Source organism: Panthera onca, chromosome E1 (genome assembly GCF_046562875.1).
Source record: "Panthera onca isolate mPanOnc1 chromosome E1, mPanOnc1 haplotype 2, whole genome shotgun sequence".
NCBI lineage: Eukaryota > Metazoa > Chordata > Mammalia > Carnivora > Felidae > Panthera > Panthera onca.
This window is the reverse complement of record NC_138352.1, coordinates 18,955,360-18,969,778: the sequence shown is the minus strand read 5'-3', so window position 1 is coordinate 18,969,778 and position 14,419 is coordinate 18,955,360. Positions and strand designations below refer to the sequence as shown.

At 53.8% G+C, this 14,419-nt stretch overlaps 1 protein-coding gene across 5 annotated transcripts in view; it reads right to left on the bottom strand.

Annotated features, from left to right (window-relative positions):
• The window catches only part of DNAH2 (dynein axonemal heavy chain 2), a 93,075-nt gene that overhangs the window by 52,965 nt on the left and 25,691 nt on the right, over positions 1 to 14,419 (bottom strand). For all 5 annotated transcript variants that reach the window (XM_078437831.2, XM_078437832.2, XM_078437833.2 and 2 more), the window contains exons 15-24: positions 5,584 to 5,730; positions 4,413 to 4,569; positions 3,888 to 4,127; positions 3,400 to 3,588; positions 3,036 to 3,183; positions 2,594 to 2,786; positions 1,454 to 1,654; positions 1,210 to 1,366; positions 676 to 850; positions 99 to 262 (exon numbers count right to left, since the gene is read on the bottom strand). In XM_078437831.2, coding sequence (XP_078293957.2) covers positions 99 to 262; positions 676 to 850; positions 1,210 to 1,366; positions 1,454 to 1,654; positions 2,594 to 2,786; positions 3,036 to 3,183; positions 3,400 to 3,588; positions 3,888 to 4,127; positions 4,413 to 4,569; positions 5,584 to 5,730 — 1,771 coding nt within the window. The remainder of the gene's footprint in view (positions 1 to 98; positions 263 to 675; positions 851 to 1,209; positions 1,367 to 1,453; positions 1,655 to 2,593; positions 2,787 to 3,035; positions 3,184 to 3,399; positions 3,589 to 3,887; positions 4,128 to 4,412; positions 4,570 to 5,583; positions 5,731 to 14,419) is intronic.

The window sequence follows — 14,419 nt, the reverse complement described above, 5'->3', positions numbered from 1 at the left end:
CGTACTACGTTGCTGGTGGGCACTGGTCGGGCCCTTAGGCCGCAAGCTCCTTCCCCTGCCCCATCCTTTGGTTACAAGGGCCCGGCCCGGCACACCACCTTCTCCAGGTTCTGCAGGTCCTTGGAGACTGGCTGTTCGATCTTGAAGATGCCCAGGTTGGAGCGGAGACTCTGTTCTTCCTCCCGCATGGCATTCAGCATGGCCTGCACTTGGGCAATCTGCTCTAGGGCGGACTGATGTCCCACGTTACTGGTAAAGGGGCCTGTGGGAGACCAGGGTGAGGCTCACATCCCCTGCTCGAGGCCGTCGTCCCCGGGAAGGCCCGTCGCGGCTCTCCTACCTCTCGGTGGGCACATCTCCCTCTCCTCACACGAGGAGGGGGAGGAAAACAAGAGGGAAAGCAAGACGGTCAATCTTAGCAAAAACTCTCAGACGTGGCTTGAGAAGCAGAAATGGGCAGGCCACGGGAAGGCGTGAGAAAACTAGAAATTCGGGTGCGCTCCGACCAACAGTCGGCGATGGCAGGCGCGGCCCCAAAGGCAGGTGCCAGGGCTCCTTCCCCTCCGCAGCACCGTCCTCCCTCTGCTCATCCTTGTTCCTGCCTCCCTGGGGACCTGGGCTTAGAAAGGCTGGGTCGCAACAGAGGTAGGGGGAGAAGAGTCGAGAAAGGGGTACCTTTGGATTCAAAGTCTTCCAGAAGGTTGTGGGCTTTCTTCTTGAAATCATCGGCCGAGTGGATGAGGCCCGTTTTGAACTTCTCCTTGTGTCTCTTTAGCATCTGCTCACTGTCCAGCAGGGTTTGTTGGAAGATGACCCACTCCCCGTTGAGGCTGTCCAGCATCTCCAGGACCTGGGGACGTCGACGAGGGGACCATGGCCCACGAGCAGGGGGTCTGCCCCTCTCACCAATGCTTTCAAGGCCTCCGTTCTGATCCTCCGGACCAGAGTCTGTGGCCAAGTTCCACTTGCCACGAGGCCCAAAGAAATGAAGCCACGAGCCGCCGGGCCTCAGAGAAATCCAGAAGCTGACCCAGATTATCACGGAGTTGGCTTTGGCTCTCGGGGGCCCCGGAACCTCGCACCTGCTGCCCGGCTGGCTCTTCAGCGGTCCCCCGGGACCGCATGGGACCCACCCCCTGGGGGCCCACGTCCTGCACGCCCCGCCGCTGGTGCGGGCCCGCCCCGGCTGGACCGCACACGGGCACTCACGCTGTCCTGGACGGGCACCTCGTACTTCTCGAGGATGGCAAACTGCTCGTGGATGGGGGGGATCTGGGCCTCCAGGCCGGACAGGTCGTGCTGCAGGGTCTCCAGGAGTTGCAGACTGACCCCCAGCTCCTCCAGCGTCTGGGGAGGGTGGCTGATTCTGGAGGCAGGCGGGGAGAGAGCCTGCGAGTGGGAGGGGCCGAGCCCGCCCTCCCCGCACCCCTGCCGCCCCAGCCTGTGCGCCTACTTCTCCGTGTTCTCCCTCAGGTAGGTGTGAAGCTCCAGGAGGCGCCGGGCCGCCATCTCCTTGAGCAGGGCCGTGAACTTGCCCTGCCACTCGTTGCAGTGCTGCACCAGCGAGAACTTGAGGTGTGAGCAGTCCAGCAGCACAAACTGGATGTTGAGGACCGTCTCCTCCTTCTGCACGTTGTTAGCCACCTCGGCGTAGCTGCGAGGACCCACGTTCCCGCTTGTTCGGGCCGGGCCAGCGGCGGCCGAGCCCACGGCCCCGCGGCCAGTCCCGGTTCCGGTCTCTTACCCCCCAGACTCATGTGGCAGCTCTGAGGCATCCCCCTGCTCCCGCGTCAGTGCAGCCCAGCCTTACGGCTGGGATCACGTCATTTTCCCAACCGCTGCCCCGGGGGCCACCAGTCAGACTCCTCAGTCTGGCATTCAAGGCTTTAAAGTCGCACGAATCTGAGTTGAGCGCCCACCGCTGCTCCCGGGCTCGGCGACCTCGGACAGGTTATTTACACTGTCCTGAGCCCCGATTTCCCATCGATCACACGGCGATGTGAACAGAACCCCTACTGCTCTTGGGAGGGTGACATTGTCTGCTCGGTCTAAAGCCCCCTGCACACCTCCGCTCCTGTACCTGTGTCCGAGACCGCTCGCTCCCTGCTGAACACGCTCACGTGTTCCCGTCTTTATGCCTTTCGGGCGCTGTTGTCTCCGCCCGGAATGCCCTCCCCGCTGCCCACGTCTGCCTGTGGAAACCCTGCCCACTCGGGCAAGCCCAGCCTCCCGTCACCCCCTTCACGAAGCCTCTCCTGACGTCCCGGCTGGACTCCCTCTCCTTCCAACCCCACCGCCCCGGCGCCCCGCATGCCTGAGCCACGGCCCTCACCCCCTGAAGCCTGGGTAATGAGCACCTCCGCACGGGGCTTCGGGGCCCGCGAGGCGCTTTCTCGTATACTCGATGACCTCGCAACCTTGGCAGGTAGGAAAGGGTCACACCTGCTTCCCAGGACCCTGGGGGCCCAGGGGGCACGGGCCGCCTGCCGGTTGACGGTCTTCGCCCGGAGCGGAGGGCACGCGCTTCGGCGGCGCTCCCCAGCCCAGCCCCGTGCCCGGGGCTCTGCGCCTCCCGGACACCTCGGCCCCTCACCGGGCGATGTCGGCATCAAAGGAAGACACGGGGGGGTTGAGGCGCTGGTAGCGGCGGATGAAAGAGTCCTTGTTGATCTCCCAGATCTCCCGGTACAAGTCCCAGGTCTTGAGGTAGGTCTGCAGCAGGCTCGCGTTGCTGGCCATGCCGCCGCTTATCTGGGCCTGGATCTTCCTGATGTCCTCGTCTCCCTCTTCAAGAGCCAGCAAAGCGCGCCGCACTCACCTCCGCCCCGGGCCCGGAGCCCCCGGGCGTTAGTCCCCCAACTTCCGCCTGCCGCGGCCCGCCCTCGCCACCTTCCCCGGTCTGACCCCCACCCCGGGTTCCCCCGGCCCCCCGCGTGTCCGGAAGCGGCCCTGGCCTCTCCTGCCGGCCCCGCCCAACCCTGCCCTCCGAGCCCCTGACGCCCCTGCGCCCGGCACCCTCCCCACCGCCCACTCACCCACGATGACGTGGATGGGGTCGCGCTGAAACTTGCGCCTGATGAGAATTTCAGGGAGGTGGCGGAAGACCGAGATGGTAGAGAAGAGGTGGCTGCCAATGTCGTTGACCACGCCCGCCAGGGTCTGCAGAGAGGGTGAGAATTCCACCTGCGGGGGCGGGGGGGGGGGGGGGAAGCACAGCGGAGGCGGCCTCAGCACAGGCCGTGGAGGAGACCAGCCCCAGGACTGGCAAGGTGGAAAAACACCTCAGCATGGGCCCCCGAGGCCCTCAGGATAAAGTCGAGGCCAAGGGCCAAGTTTCAGGATCGAGGGAAACGGAAAATAAAGTTCGGAGTTGTGGACGGTAGCGGTAGCGGCCCCCACCTGCGCCACACCTCCCTGTAGGTCGTTCTGGAGGATGACCAGCACTCGGAAGAGCGGGTTGGGCATGGCCTTTCCATCCCCGTTGATGGCCTTGGACAGTTCCAACAGTGACCACTTCACATTGAGGCGCAGGGCATCCTCCATCATGCGGTTCAAGCGAATCGTGTACAGTATCCATTGCTGCTGGATCTGGCGGGGAGCGGGGGGGGGGGGGCGGGGGGGACAGGGAAACCCTCAGGACACACAGGGCAGGTCCTGGGAGACGAGAACCAGCCAGCGGGGAAGGAAACGAGCCCGTAGGATGCGGAGTCCCGAAGGAAGAAGGTTGGAAAGGCGGGAGGTTGGGCGGAACCAAGACTGGAACGGGACATCTGAGAAGCACCCACTAAGGGTAGGAGGCAGAAACCGCGAGACAGGTCTGGTGGCCCCGGCGGGGGGGGGGGGGGGGGGCTCGCTGAGCCACAAAGCCCTGCCCAGAGGACCCCCACCTCAGGGCCGTCGTTCTTGAAGACTTCGTAGGAGTTGGTCATGATGGCCACCACGTCCTGGTACAGGCCCATCAGTTTCTGCTGCACGGCCACCCGGTGCTCCCTCTGGTCCTCCTCGAACTCCAGGTCCCTGTACACCCGTTTGCCGCTGATGCGCACCAGCAGCGTCTCGGATATTTCTTGGGCTCGCCAGCCGATGGTCAGAGTGGAGGCCTTGAAGTCATTCACGATGGTCTGCACCTGTGGGCAGACCACACCCGTGGGGGAGAGACTCACGGCTTCAGCGTGGGGACAGACCCTCCCCGCTTAGCCCGAGCCCCCCCACCTGTCCTCTGGCTAGAGTGGCTGATGTGAAAAACAAAAACAAGAACAAAGGACAGGTCCTTCCCTGAGCACGCTTTGCCTCTAAGCACACACACCTCTCTCTGTCTCTCCGCCACCACCCGAGACTCGGGCCCCGATGATTCATGCAGCGGCCTCTGGGTCAGCCTCACAGACCCTCCGAGTCTCAGGACCATGACCCACCTTGCTGGCGTGGATACGGCACTCCGTGATGAAGAAGGCGCTGGCCCCCTTCAAGGCCCAATGCAGTTTCTTGAGTCCAGGGCGGATCTTCTTATCCAGAAATCGGATACGTTCTTTGAAGAGGGCCTGCTCATCTGGGGACAGCATGGCGATGATCCTGTGGGCGAGGGAAGGCTGGCAGCCGGCCGGACACACGCTGCAGACCCCTCCCCCACACCAGGACACTCGGTGGAGAAATCTGAAAGTTCGCGAGCCGGGCTGTGTTTTCCAATAAAACTCTTGGCGATAATGGAAACCCTTCTACAGTTTGTGCTGTCCAGCAGGGTCACCACTAACCACACGTGGCGGTGGGGCACTTGACATGTGGCCTGTGCGAGTGAACAGCTCAATTTAAAATTCTTATTTAATTCCAACTAATTAATTAAAATAGAAAGTGGGGCGCCTGGGTGGCTCGGTCGGTTAAGCGTCCAATATCGGCTCAGGTCATGATCTCACGGTTTGCGGGCTCGAGCCCCGCGTCGGGCTCTGTGCCGACGGCTCAGAGCCTGGAGCCTGCTTCCGATGCTGTGTCTGCCCCTCCCCTACTTGCACTCTGTCTTTTTATCTCTCTCAAAAATAAATAAACACTAAAAGATTTTTTTTATTTAAAAAAAATAGAGCCACGTGCGACTGGTGGCCACTATATTGGACAGTGCGGTTCTAGACAGACACTTGAACTGTGGTTCCACCCACTTGGGCTTTAACCGGACCCAGAAAGGTACCCGTCCCAGAACAAAGCCTCACTCCAGAGACAAGTGCCAAGGGTATCAAGAAAAGGGGTGCCAGCGTGGCCTTGATTCAACACATCTGATATGACACTGTGCTCGTAATCCTAATGCCCCCAGTTTCATTCCTGGAAAAGTGACCTAGGCCCGCGATATACGTGATCCAAGTGCCCTGTGGGGTTGCAGGGGACGCGGTTGTTTTTGCCCTCTGCTCTGAAGCTAGAAGATAAGAGCAAGGGCCAGGAGCAATCACGGGGCCATACCAGAGAATAGGAGAAAGCTTTTTTTTTTTTTTTTTTTTTTTGAGCCAGTAAAAGGTAAAGGACAGATAGCGTAGGAGCTAGATGACATCATGGGGCAGATAAGACACAGAGGGGGCACAGAGTGCATGCGGGAGGCCGCCTTACCGATTGTAGTCTCGAGCCACCAGGAGCAGGTTTTCCCGAAGAATGCGCAGGTCCTCTGCTCGCTCAGCGACATTCACCACGTAATGGGGGGTCTCAAAGAGCAGCCTTTCCCAGTAGTCGATCTCCACAAAGAGAATCAGCAGGGACCTGGGGGCAAGGGTGGGGGGAAGTAAAGCAAAGCAGCTCAAGTGCCTGACCTAGACTGGGGACCCCAGGCCCAGCTGAAGGAGAGGGTAACATACTGACAGAAGGGGACATTAAGGGCCCATATGCACAATGAATGTTAAGACCCCCCCTGCTTTCTTTTCCCCACCCAGCAACCGGCTCTCAGGCCACTGGATCAGCACCCTCCAGAACAAAGTTTGAAAGACTATTTTCTTTCTTTTTTTTCCTGTTTTTTTTTTTAAATGTTTATGTATTTATTTTGAGAGAGAGAGAGAACATGTACTCGCACATGTGTGGGGGAGGGGCAGAGAGAGAACCAAGCAGGCTCCACGCTGTCAATGCAGAGCCTGATGCGGGGCTCAAACACACAAAACAGTGAGATCATGACCTGAGCCAAAGTCAGACACTCAACCGACTGAGCCACTCAGACTGTTTTCTGTGACCTCTGGCCAGCCTGAGAGGCCAAGTCCCAAGGACAGTGATCTCAGGAGTCCCCTGAAAACAGCCCACCAGATAAACCTGAGGCTCACTGTTGATTAGCCCCACTACCTGCTCACCTGCTCAGCCGAGCATCCAATCTGCTTTCCAGCTCCCTGTCCTTAAATATGGACAACCAAGGATCAAAAAACATTAGGCTCTGTCCTTCCTGGCACAAAAGGCAGGAACCAAAACAAACAGAGGAAGGAAAACACAAAAGGCAACGAGAAGGAAACAAGACGGGACAGAGGCCACAGAAAGAAGACTGTGCACACCAAGTAAGAAAACTAAACGCAACTGTCGCTAACACCCTGAGAGAGATAAAAGATACAAAAGAATATCCGTGAAACAAAACCAAGATGCTTTAGAAGGGAACACCTAAATGGTTCTTGGAAATTAAAGGTGATAGCAGAAAACAAGCCCATTAACAATAAAATTGACAGAAATTTCTTGGAAAGTAAAGAAAAAGACACAGAGATGGAAGACAGAGAGGACTTTGCAAGGGGGAAAAAAAAGCATAGAAAACTCACCATTAGTAAGTTTTATATTACACGCTGGAATGATAATACTTGGGGAATATTGGCCTGAGTATTAAAATTGACTTTAGGGGCACCTGGGGGGCTGAGCTGGTTAAGTGTCCAACTCTTGGTTTTGGCTCAGGTCATGATCTCACAGTTTTGTGAGTTTGAGCCCCACAAAAGGCTCTGCACTAACAGAGAGGAGCCAGCTTAGGATTTTCTCCCCTCTCTCTCTCTCTCTGCCCCTCCCCAACTTGTGCTCTATCTCTCTCAAAATAAACAAGCAAACTTTTTAAAACTTTGATTTCAATTGTTTCTTGTTCCTTTGTTAAACACAATGCCAGAGAAATCTAAAAAACAATTTTTTTTAACGTTTATTTGTTACTGAGAGACAGAGAGAGACAGAGCATGAGCATGGGAGGGGCAGAGAGAGGAGGAGACACAGAGTCCGAAGCAGACTCCAGGCTCCGAACTGTCAGCACAGAGCCCGATGCGGGGCTCCATCCCACAAACCGTGAAATCATGACCTGAGCTGAAGTTGGACGCTCAACTGACTGAGCCACCCAGGCGCCCCAAATGCCAGAGAAATTTTAATTGCATTTGTGGCCCTCCTACCCAGTGAGCTTCAACCCCTTCTCTTCCAGCCAGCCATCATTCCCAGGTCCTGTGTCCTCCACCTCGGGGATCAGCCACTCAGACTCGGCTCTGCCGGAGCCCAGCTGCCCCCCCCCACCCCTGTCCAGGGACTAGCCCTCAAGCCCTCCCAAAGGACCTGCTCTTTGACCTCCCAGACACCTTCAGACCACTGACTCTGGGCTCTCTTCCCAGCTATGTGTCCCCTCCCATCACTGCCTCCTCCACCACAGACCCTGCCATCTGTCACTTCCACCGCCCTCCTGCCATCCTCACCGGCTTGGCTGGCTCATCAGTGTAAGCCACCTGGCGGAACCCCCACCCTGGCTAAATCTGTCGTCATCCCCGCTGCGCACCCGGACGGCGGCCGAGCGAGGCGGGACCACACAGATGGGCGCACCGAGGGCCCTCTACCCTGCATCCTGGAGGTCTCCCCGGTCTGCCCTCCCTCCTGCTGTCACACCAGAGCCTCCCCACTCTCTCAGATCTACCCCCCTGCCCCCGTCTCTGTGGAAAGCCTCACCTCCTTCAGCACAGAGATCCAGGAGCCATGAGGCGAGCACTTGGTGTTCGAGCACTCCTGCTACGAACCCTACGAGCCCGAGTACTCGCATCACACACAGGGTTCCTCCCGTTTCTGACAGAAGAAGCCCTCCTCCCACCCAAGGCTGACCCTCCTCCTGGGCTCCGCGTCCTAACCCGGGGTCCTCCTGCTTCCTCGACCTGCCAGCTCCGTCCATCAACAGTCAGGGAAGGCCGAGTTCCTACAATCTTGGAAGAACTGAAACAAAACCAACACACGCACACCCACCCTCCTCTCCCCACCTGGCCCGGACTCCACCTCCTCCCGCGGGTACCGCGCCCTGCACCCCATTACCGCCCCTTTACCACACGCCTTCCACACAGAACTGTCCTCGCAAACTCCTCGGTCCCCTCATCTCCACACCTGCCCGCATCAAGTCTCCCCCAGACATCTTGTCACCAAACCCTGCCGGCCTCCTCAGGCCTGGCCCTGCCTCCTCTCTCTGCAGGCCTGAACCTCATGCTGGACTCCTCCCTGCCTCGCCGTCCTTGGACACGCTCTTGTCTCGCTCCTGGGCCACAGCTGTCCTTGTGGCTGCCCTGCCTGGCTGTAGAAGTGTCCTTCTCTTTCTAGTGTCCCCTGGAAATACCACTCAGCTAGGCACTGGACACTCCACACTGTCTTCAGGAGCGAAGGCTCCTGGAAGTCCTGCACGTCCAGTGCTCTCCCTGGGATGATCCTGTCCATGCCCAAGGCTTCAGCTGCCTTCTAGAAGCTGCTGGCCCCCAGATCTATAGAGCTAACGTGAGCTCTAGGCTCGTACGCCCAACGGCCTCCTGGATATCTCCCCACCTTGCCCCAAGTGCCTTACACACGTCCAGAAACAGGCTCATCGTGCGCTCTGCACTTGGGGGTCAGGAGGGGGAGCCCCTGTCTCGGGGAACAGCGCCGTCCTGCTGCCTGAACCAGAGCCTCACCTTCCAGCATCCAACCAACCACCGACTTGGTCGGGTTTTACGGTCAAAGCAAAGTTCGGAACTTCCGCCGTCCCCAAGGCACATGTCCCCCACGTGCGACGCTCGGTGGCAGCTGACATCGGCCTAAAGTTGCGTTCAACAGCGCAAGGTCATCTAAAAGAGTCAGGGCTCCAGGCACGGGCCGCCAGGTGGGAAGGAGGGGCCCAGCCCAGCCTGAGTGCAGGGTCTGACTCTTCAAGAGAGGCCAGAAAGCCAGTTTTCATATCAAATCGCCTGCATTTTAAGCGCTGACGACTAATTCAACTGAGAAATAATTACAGATGGGAGGCTTCTGAACTGCCAGCAACGTGCTCTCCGTGAGCTGGGCCATCGCTGCCAGGGCATTTATTTCGTGCCCGTTTGTTAAGGTGGTAGCATAAGCTTTAAGTACTTGTCTGTGTGCACGATACACCTCACAACAAGAAATGCTATTTGGAGGGGAAAACTATTTTAAACCATGAGATTATTTGTAAAAGTGGCTGGGTACAGAATTAGCTTCTTAAAATCTCAGTCTTCCAATAGAAAAACTGTAACCAGTTGAACATTATTGTGGAGGAAAAGAGACCCAGGACAATTAAAGCAAGAAAAATAAAGTACAGGGCGCCCAGGTGACTCAGTCGGTTGAGCGTCCGACTTTGGCTCAGGTCATGGTCTCATCGCTTGTGGGTTCCAGCTCCTGCGTAGGGTTCTGTGCTGACAGCTCAGAGCCTGGAGGCTGGTTCGGATTCTGTGTCTCCCTCTCTCTCTGCCCCTCCCCCACTCGCTCTGTGTCTCGCTCTCTTTCTCAAAAATAAACGTTAAAAAAATAAAATAAAATAAATAAAATGATTAACAAATTAACAAGAAATATTTATATATAACATTTGTATGCAAACAAATTTTTATATATATTATGACGTTTCTTGTTAACTGGTTAATTTATTTGGAAAAAAATGATTTATAGACATTTTATATGGATTCAAATACATTGAAAGAAAAAATGCTATTCTTGGGTAGAAAAGACTCAAATCTTAAAGATGTTCATTCTTCTTAAATTAACCTATAAATTCAACCCAATCCTTGTTCCTATAAAAATAGTCACGGAACTATTTGTGGAATTACACAGATTGATTCTCAAGTTCTTACGGGAAATAAATACTAAAAATAACCCGGAAAATTCTGAAAAGGGAGAGCAATGAGGTCAGTAAGTAAGCAGTTTGGTTCCTTCCTATGGACAGACAGACAGACAGACAGAGAGACCAGAACAGAATGGTGAATCCCAAAATAGACACACAATTCTATTCGGGAATTTGTTTTATGGTGTAAATGAGGTCAGGTCACCTGGCCAGCCACCTGGGGACTGAACAAAAAAAAACAACCACCCAAGTTGCCCCTGAACTTGTCTCCCTCCATCAAAATAAATTTCAAATGGATCAAACATCTAATGTAAAGAATAAAATACCAGAAGGAAACATAGAATATTTTCAAAATAAAAAACCTTGAATAAAAATGACCTGATTTTTAAAATCCGTGTGGTTTTTCTTTCTTTCTTCCTTTCTCCTTCCTTCCTTCCTTCCTTCCTTCCTTCCTTCCTTCCTTCCTTCCTTTAAATTGCACTTTTTAATCACAGACAACAAAAAGCCCCACAATCTGAAGATGCTCTCACAAAACTCTATGTTCTGAATATTACTGAAATGTTACTTGGAAGAATATCGAGGTGAAAATTCCAGAATGTTTCGTGTCTGTTCTACAGGCAAGCACTGAAATGACAGTATAAGAAAATAATATCACATTTGAAGTTTTGCAAAGGATTATATTTTCACCTCTACGGGAGAGCAAACTTCTGGCGAGGGAAATTATTTTCGAGCGAAGGAGAGTGTCTCCAATGTGAATGAACAGTGGATTACCAGGCAGCTAAGGACAGCCTCCAAAGTAAAAGAGATGAAAACAAAAGGAAAATTACTTTTAATCCGGCACTCCAAGTCCAGCCAAACGCCCGACAGGTAGAGGGCAGGAAACCACCGTGGTCACTCACATAAGAACTCAAAACATTTGCTTCCCGTGCACCATTTCTCAGAAAGCTACTAAAGAGTGTGCTCCACCAAAACAAGGGTACAAACCAAGAGAGAGGAAGACAAGGAAATAGGAAATCCAACAAAAGAGGCCGGGGGGGGGGGGGGGGGTGGTGGGCAGAGGGGAAGCTCCAGGCTGACCCCCTGCGTAGCAGGCCTTCGAAACCAAAGAGTCGTCCTACAGCAGGAGGAAAGGGAGGTCCAGCAAGGGAAACTCCCAAGAAAAACATGATGCCCACAACCCACCTTACAGTCAGGGAGGAAGGAAAAATATGGCTGGTCCCGGAGAAGTCACGGTGGTGAACGGTGTGCTAACAAAAATAGCAAGGTAATTATTAACTCCAAGAAGAGTGACACATCAGACAAGCGAGGAAAGAACTGTAACAGAAAATTCCTCGGCTCGGTGGTCAACTATACGAACAGAGTCATGTTAAGATAAACACTAGATACTGACTTAGTCAAAAATTGTAGGAGAGGGGGCGCCTGGGGTGGGGGGTGGGCTCAGTCAGTTGAGCATTCGACTTCGGCTCAGAGCATGATCTCGCGGTTTGTGGGCTCGAGCCCCGAGTCGGGCTCTGTGCTGGCAGCTCGGAGCCTGGAGCCTGCTTCGGACTCTGTGTCTCCCTCTCTCTCTGCCCCTCCCCTGCTCACGCTCTGTCTCTGTCTCTGTCTTTCTCTCTCTCTCTCTCAAAAATGAATAAACATTAAAAAAATTGTAGATGGGTTAGAGGTTAGGATAGAGGGGTACAAACATATGTGGGAACATTTCGAGCTGCATAAGCATATCTTCCTCTGTTTTTCAAGCTGGAGGCCCTGAATTTGTCTCCCTAAACATCACAGCCAGCCCGCTTGAGCACATACTACCCACCAGCGCATCAAAATGTTTCATTTCCTCATCTTGACAAGATTTTTTTCAAAAAATTTTAACCTGTATTTATTTTTGAGAGAGAGAAATGGGGGGGGGGGGGGCAGAGAGAGAGGGAGACACAGAATCTGAAACAGGCTCCAGGCTCTGAGCTGTCAGCACAGAGCCCGACTCGGGGCTCAAACCCACTCACCACGAGATCATAATCTGAACTGAAATCAAGAGTCAGACACTTAACCAACTGAACCACCCAGGAGCCCCTGACAAAGAAAATTTCTTAAACAAAAAAAAAAATAGTCTGGGAAATTATTTCTGTAAAATATTTCGTAATTCATCCCCAGAGCAGCGGTCAGGCAGTAGAGGCAGGAAAGTGAGGCCAGCCGAGGCTAGTGCTGACAGCCCAGAATGAACTGACCCCGGAGAGAAGGCCCCGCGTGGCTGGGAGGAAAGGAGGAAGTCAAAGCCCTACACCCGGAACACTGACAGACGCCCGTGGCCCCTGTCCTGCTCTGGGGACACCGTGCTGCACAGAGGCGTCTGCTGTGTATACTGTGATAACACAGCTCTCTTCAGCCAGGGGACAGGCGGCATCTGGGATATGTTTGAGTTAAGTGCAGTCTGTAAGGCTGGTCCGGCCATAAAACGTCGGCCAAAGCCAATTCGGACTCCGGAGTTCAAATATTTGGGATATAAGGTGGGATAACAAAGCCCCCGGTGAAATAAAACAGGTGCCATTAGGGACTGGAAGGCTCCCAGAACTAAGGCAGAGGCAGGAAATTCTGCGCAACAGTCAGGCCATCTGAGAAGCATGCTTATTTCGAGATCTTATCTAGACCGTGAGCCCAGGAGAGTGAGCCTCATACGCAGTCGTCTGCACCCCCGTCCGGGGAGCAGTGATGCTTCAGAAGAGCTGAAACCACCTCGGATTTCTCTGCTGGCTTGATGAGCCCGGACTCTTCAAAGTCCTTCTCTACGATCACGGGTTTGGTTTTTGGGGGGTTTTTTTTGTTCGTTTTTGTTTTTGTTTTTGCCCCATACGTTATTTACTGAGGCAGTTTTATCTTAAAACCACAAAAATGTAAAGCAGCTTCTGACAGATCCCTCTGGAAAACAACTCCAGAGGAATCATTTCTCCCTGGAAGAAGCGTCTGGCCGTTATTTGGGTTTCAGTTAAACCTAGGCCATAAATATTTGGCCCGAAGCTGCCTTGTAAAGCTCTGCTATAAAGATTATGCAAATGGCAGTTTAGATGAGTATCAAACATGCTCCTTGACGGGAGGTGGTCACAGCACCCAGGAAAGTTTTCTCCCCGACGGACAGGATGCGCGGACATCAGGCAAACACACGCTCTGGAGGGGTGGCAACAAGGTACGGGAGGCCCGCTTGAAATCCTCTGCTAGAAACTATTCACAAACCTTACAGAAGCTGTACAACAACTTATAAGCCAAACTATGGGATGCTATAAACCATGGAAAACATACTTCTCCGCATACAGAACGAAAACCCCCCATGCACCTTGTTAACCCTTAAAAAGCAGCAGGTTACAAAAATCCTGTTTACAGGGTGATTCTATTTTGTGTGCGGTGTTTATTTTTAATTACATGGTAATCAGGATTACTTCTAGGGAGCAGGGGGCTGGGGGCTGGATTTTTCAGTTTCCTGTATATACCTCTACGTCAAGTTTTTGTGTTTGGTTTTTTTTTTTACAGTGAGCATGCACAATTTTTATAATTTTAAAATACCCATGGGGCGCCTGGGTGGCGCAGTCGGTTAAGCGTCCGACTTCAGCCAGGTCACGATCTCGCGGTCCGTGAGTTCGAGCCCCGCGTCAGGCTCTGGGCTGATGGCTCGGAGCCTGGAGCCTGTTTCCGATTCTGTGTCTCCCTCTCTCTCTGCCCCTCCCCCGTTCATGCTCTGTCTCTCTCTGTCCCAAAAATAAATAAAAAACGTTGAAAAAAAAAATTTAAAAAAAAAAAAAATAAAAATAAAAAATAAAAAAAGCTATTTATGTCCATATAGACTCTTATCTCTGGAATGTTACACAAGAAACTGGTAACACTGACTCTGTAAAGAGAAACTGAGTCAAGCCAGGGGAGGGGGGCAGCCGTGGAGCGAGATTCTCCATTCTCTACCCTAGTGCAACTTGTCAATTTTGTAACGTGTACCTCACATCACCCCTTGTAAAAGGTTTGACTGTTTTAAAAATCAAAACTATTATTAAAAAATAATAAAATTACGTATTCTACCACCTTGCTAAATTTGCTTCGAATACACTGTGTTCACCGAGTTTTACGGGCAATTCTCCTGAAAGGAAAACAGAGGTTATTGCTTGTTCTTTGGGAGGGCTGCTACACAAGCCAGCTCTCCTCATGACAGTCTCGCAAGTGGATTTTTCGGGTAGATAAGGAACCGCAGGCCCAGAGGAGCTTGGCGGCCTGCCCGAGGTCACGAGGTCACGCGGCAGACCGGTCGCCTCCCGCGGTGAGACCCTGCTGTGTCTGGCCCTGAGGATGGGGCGGAGGCAGAGCCACCAGCCCATGCTTACCTTCGGCCTCTCTCACGCTCAAAACGTACACACGGATCGTTGG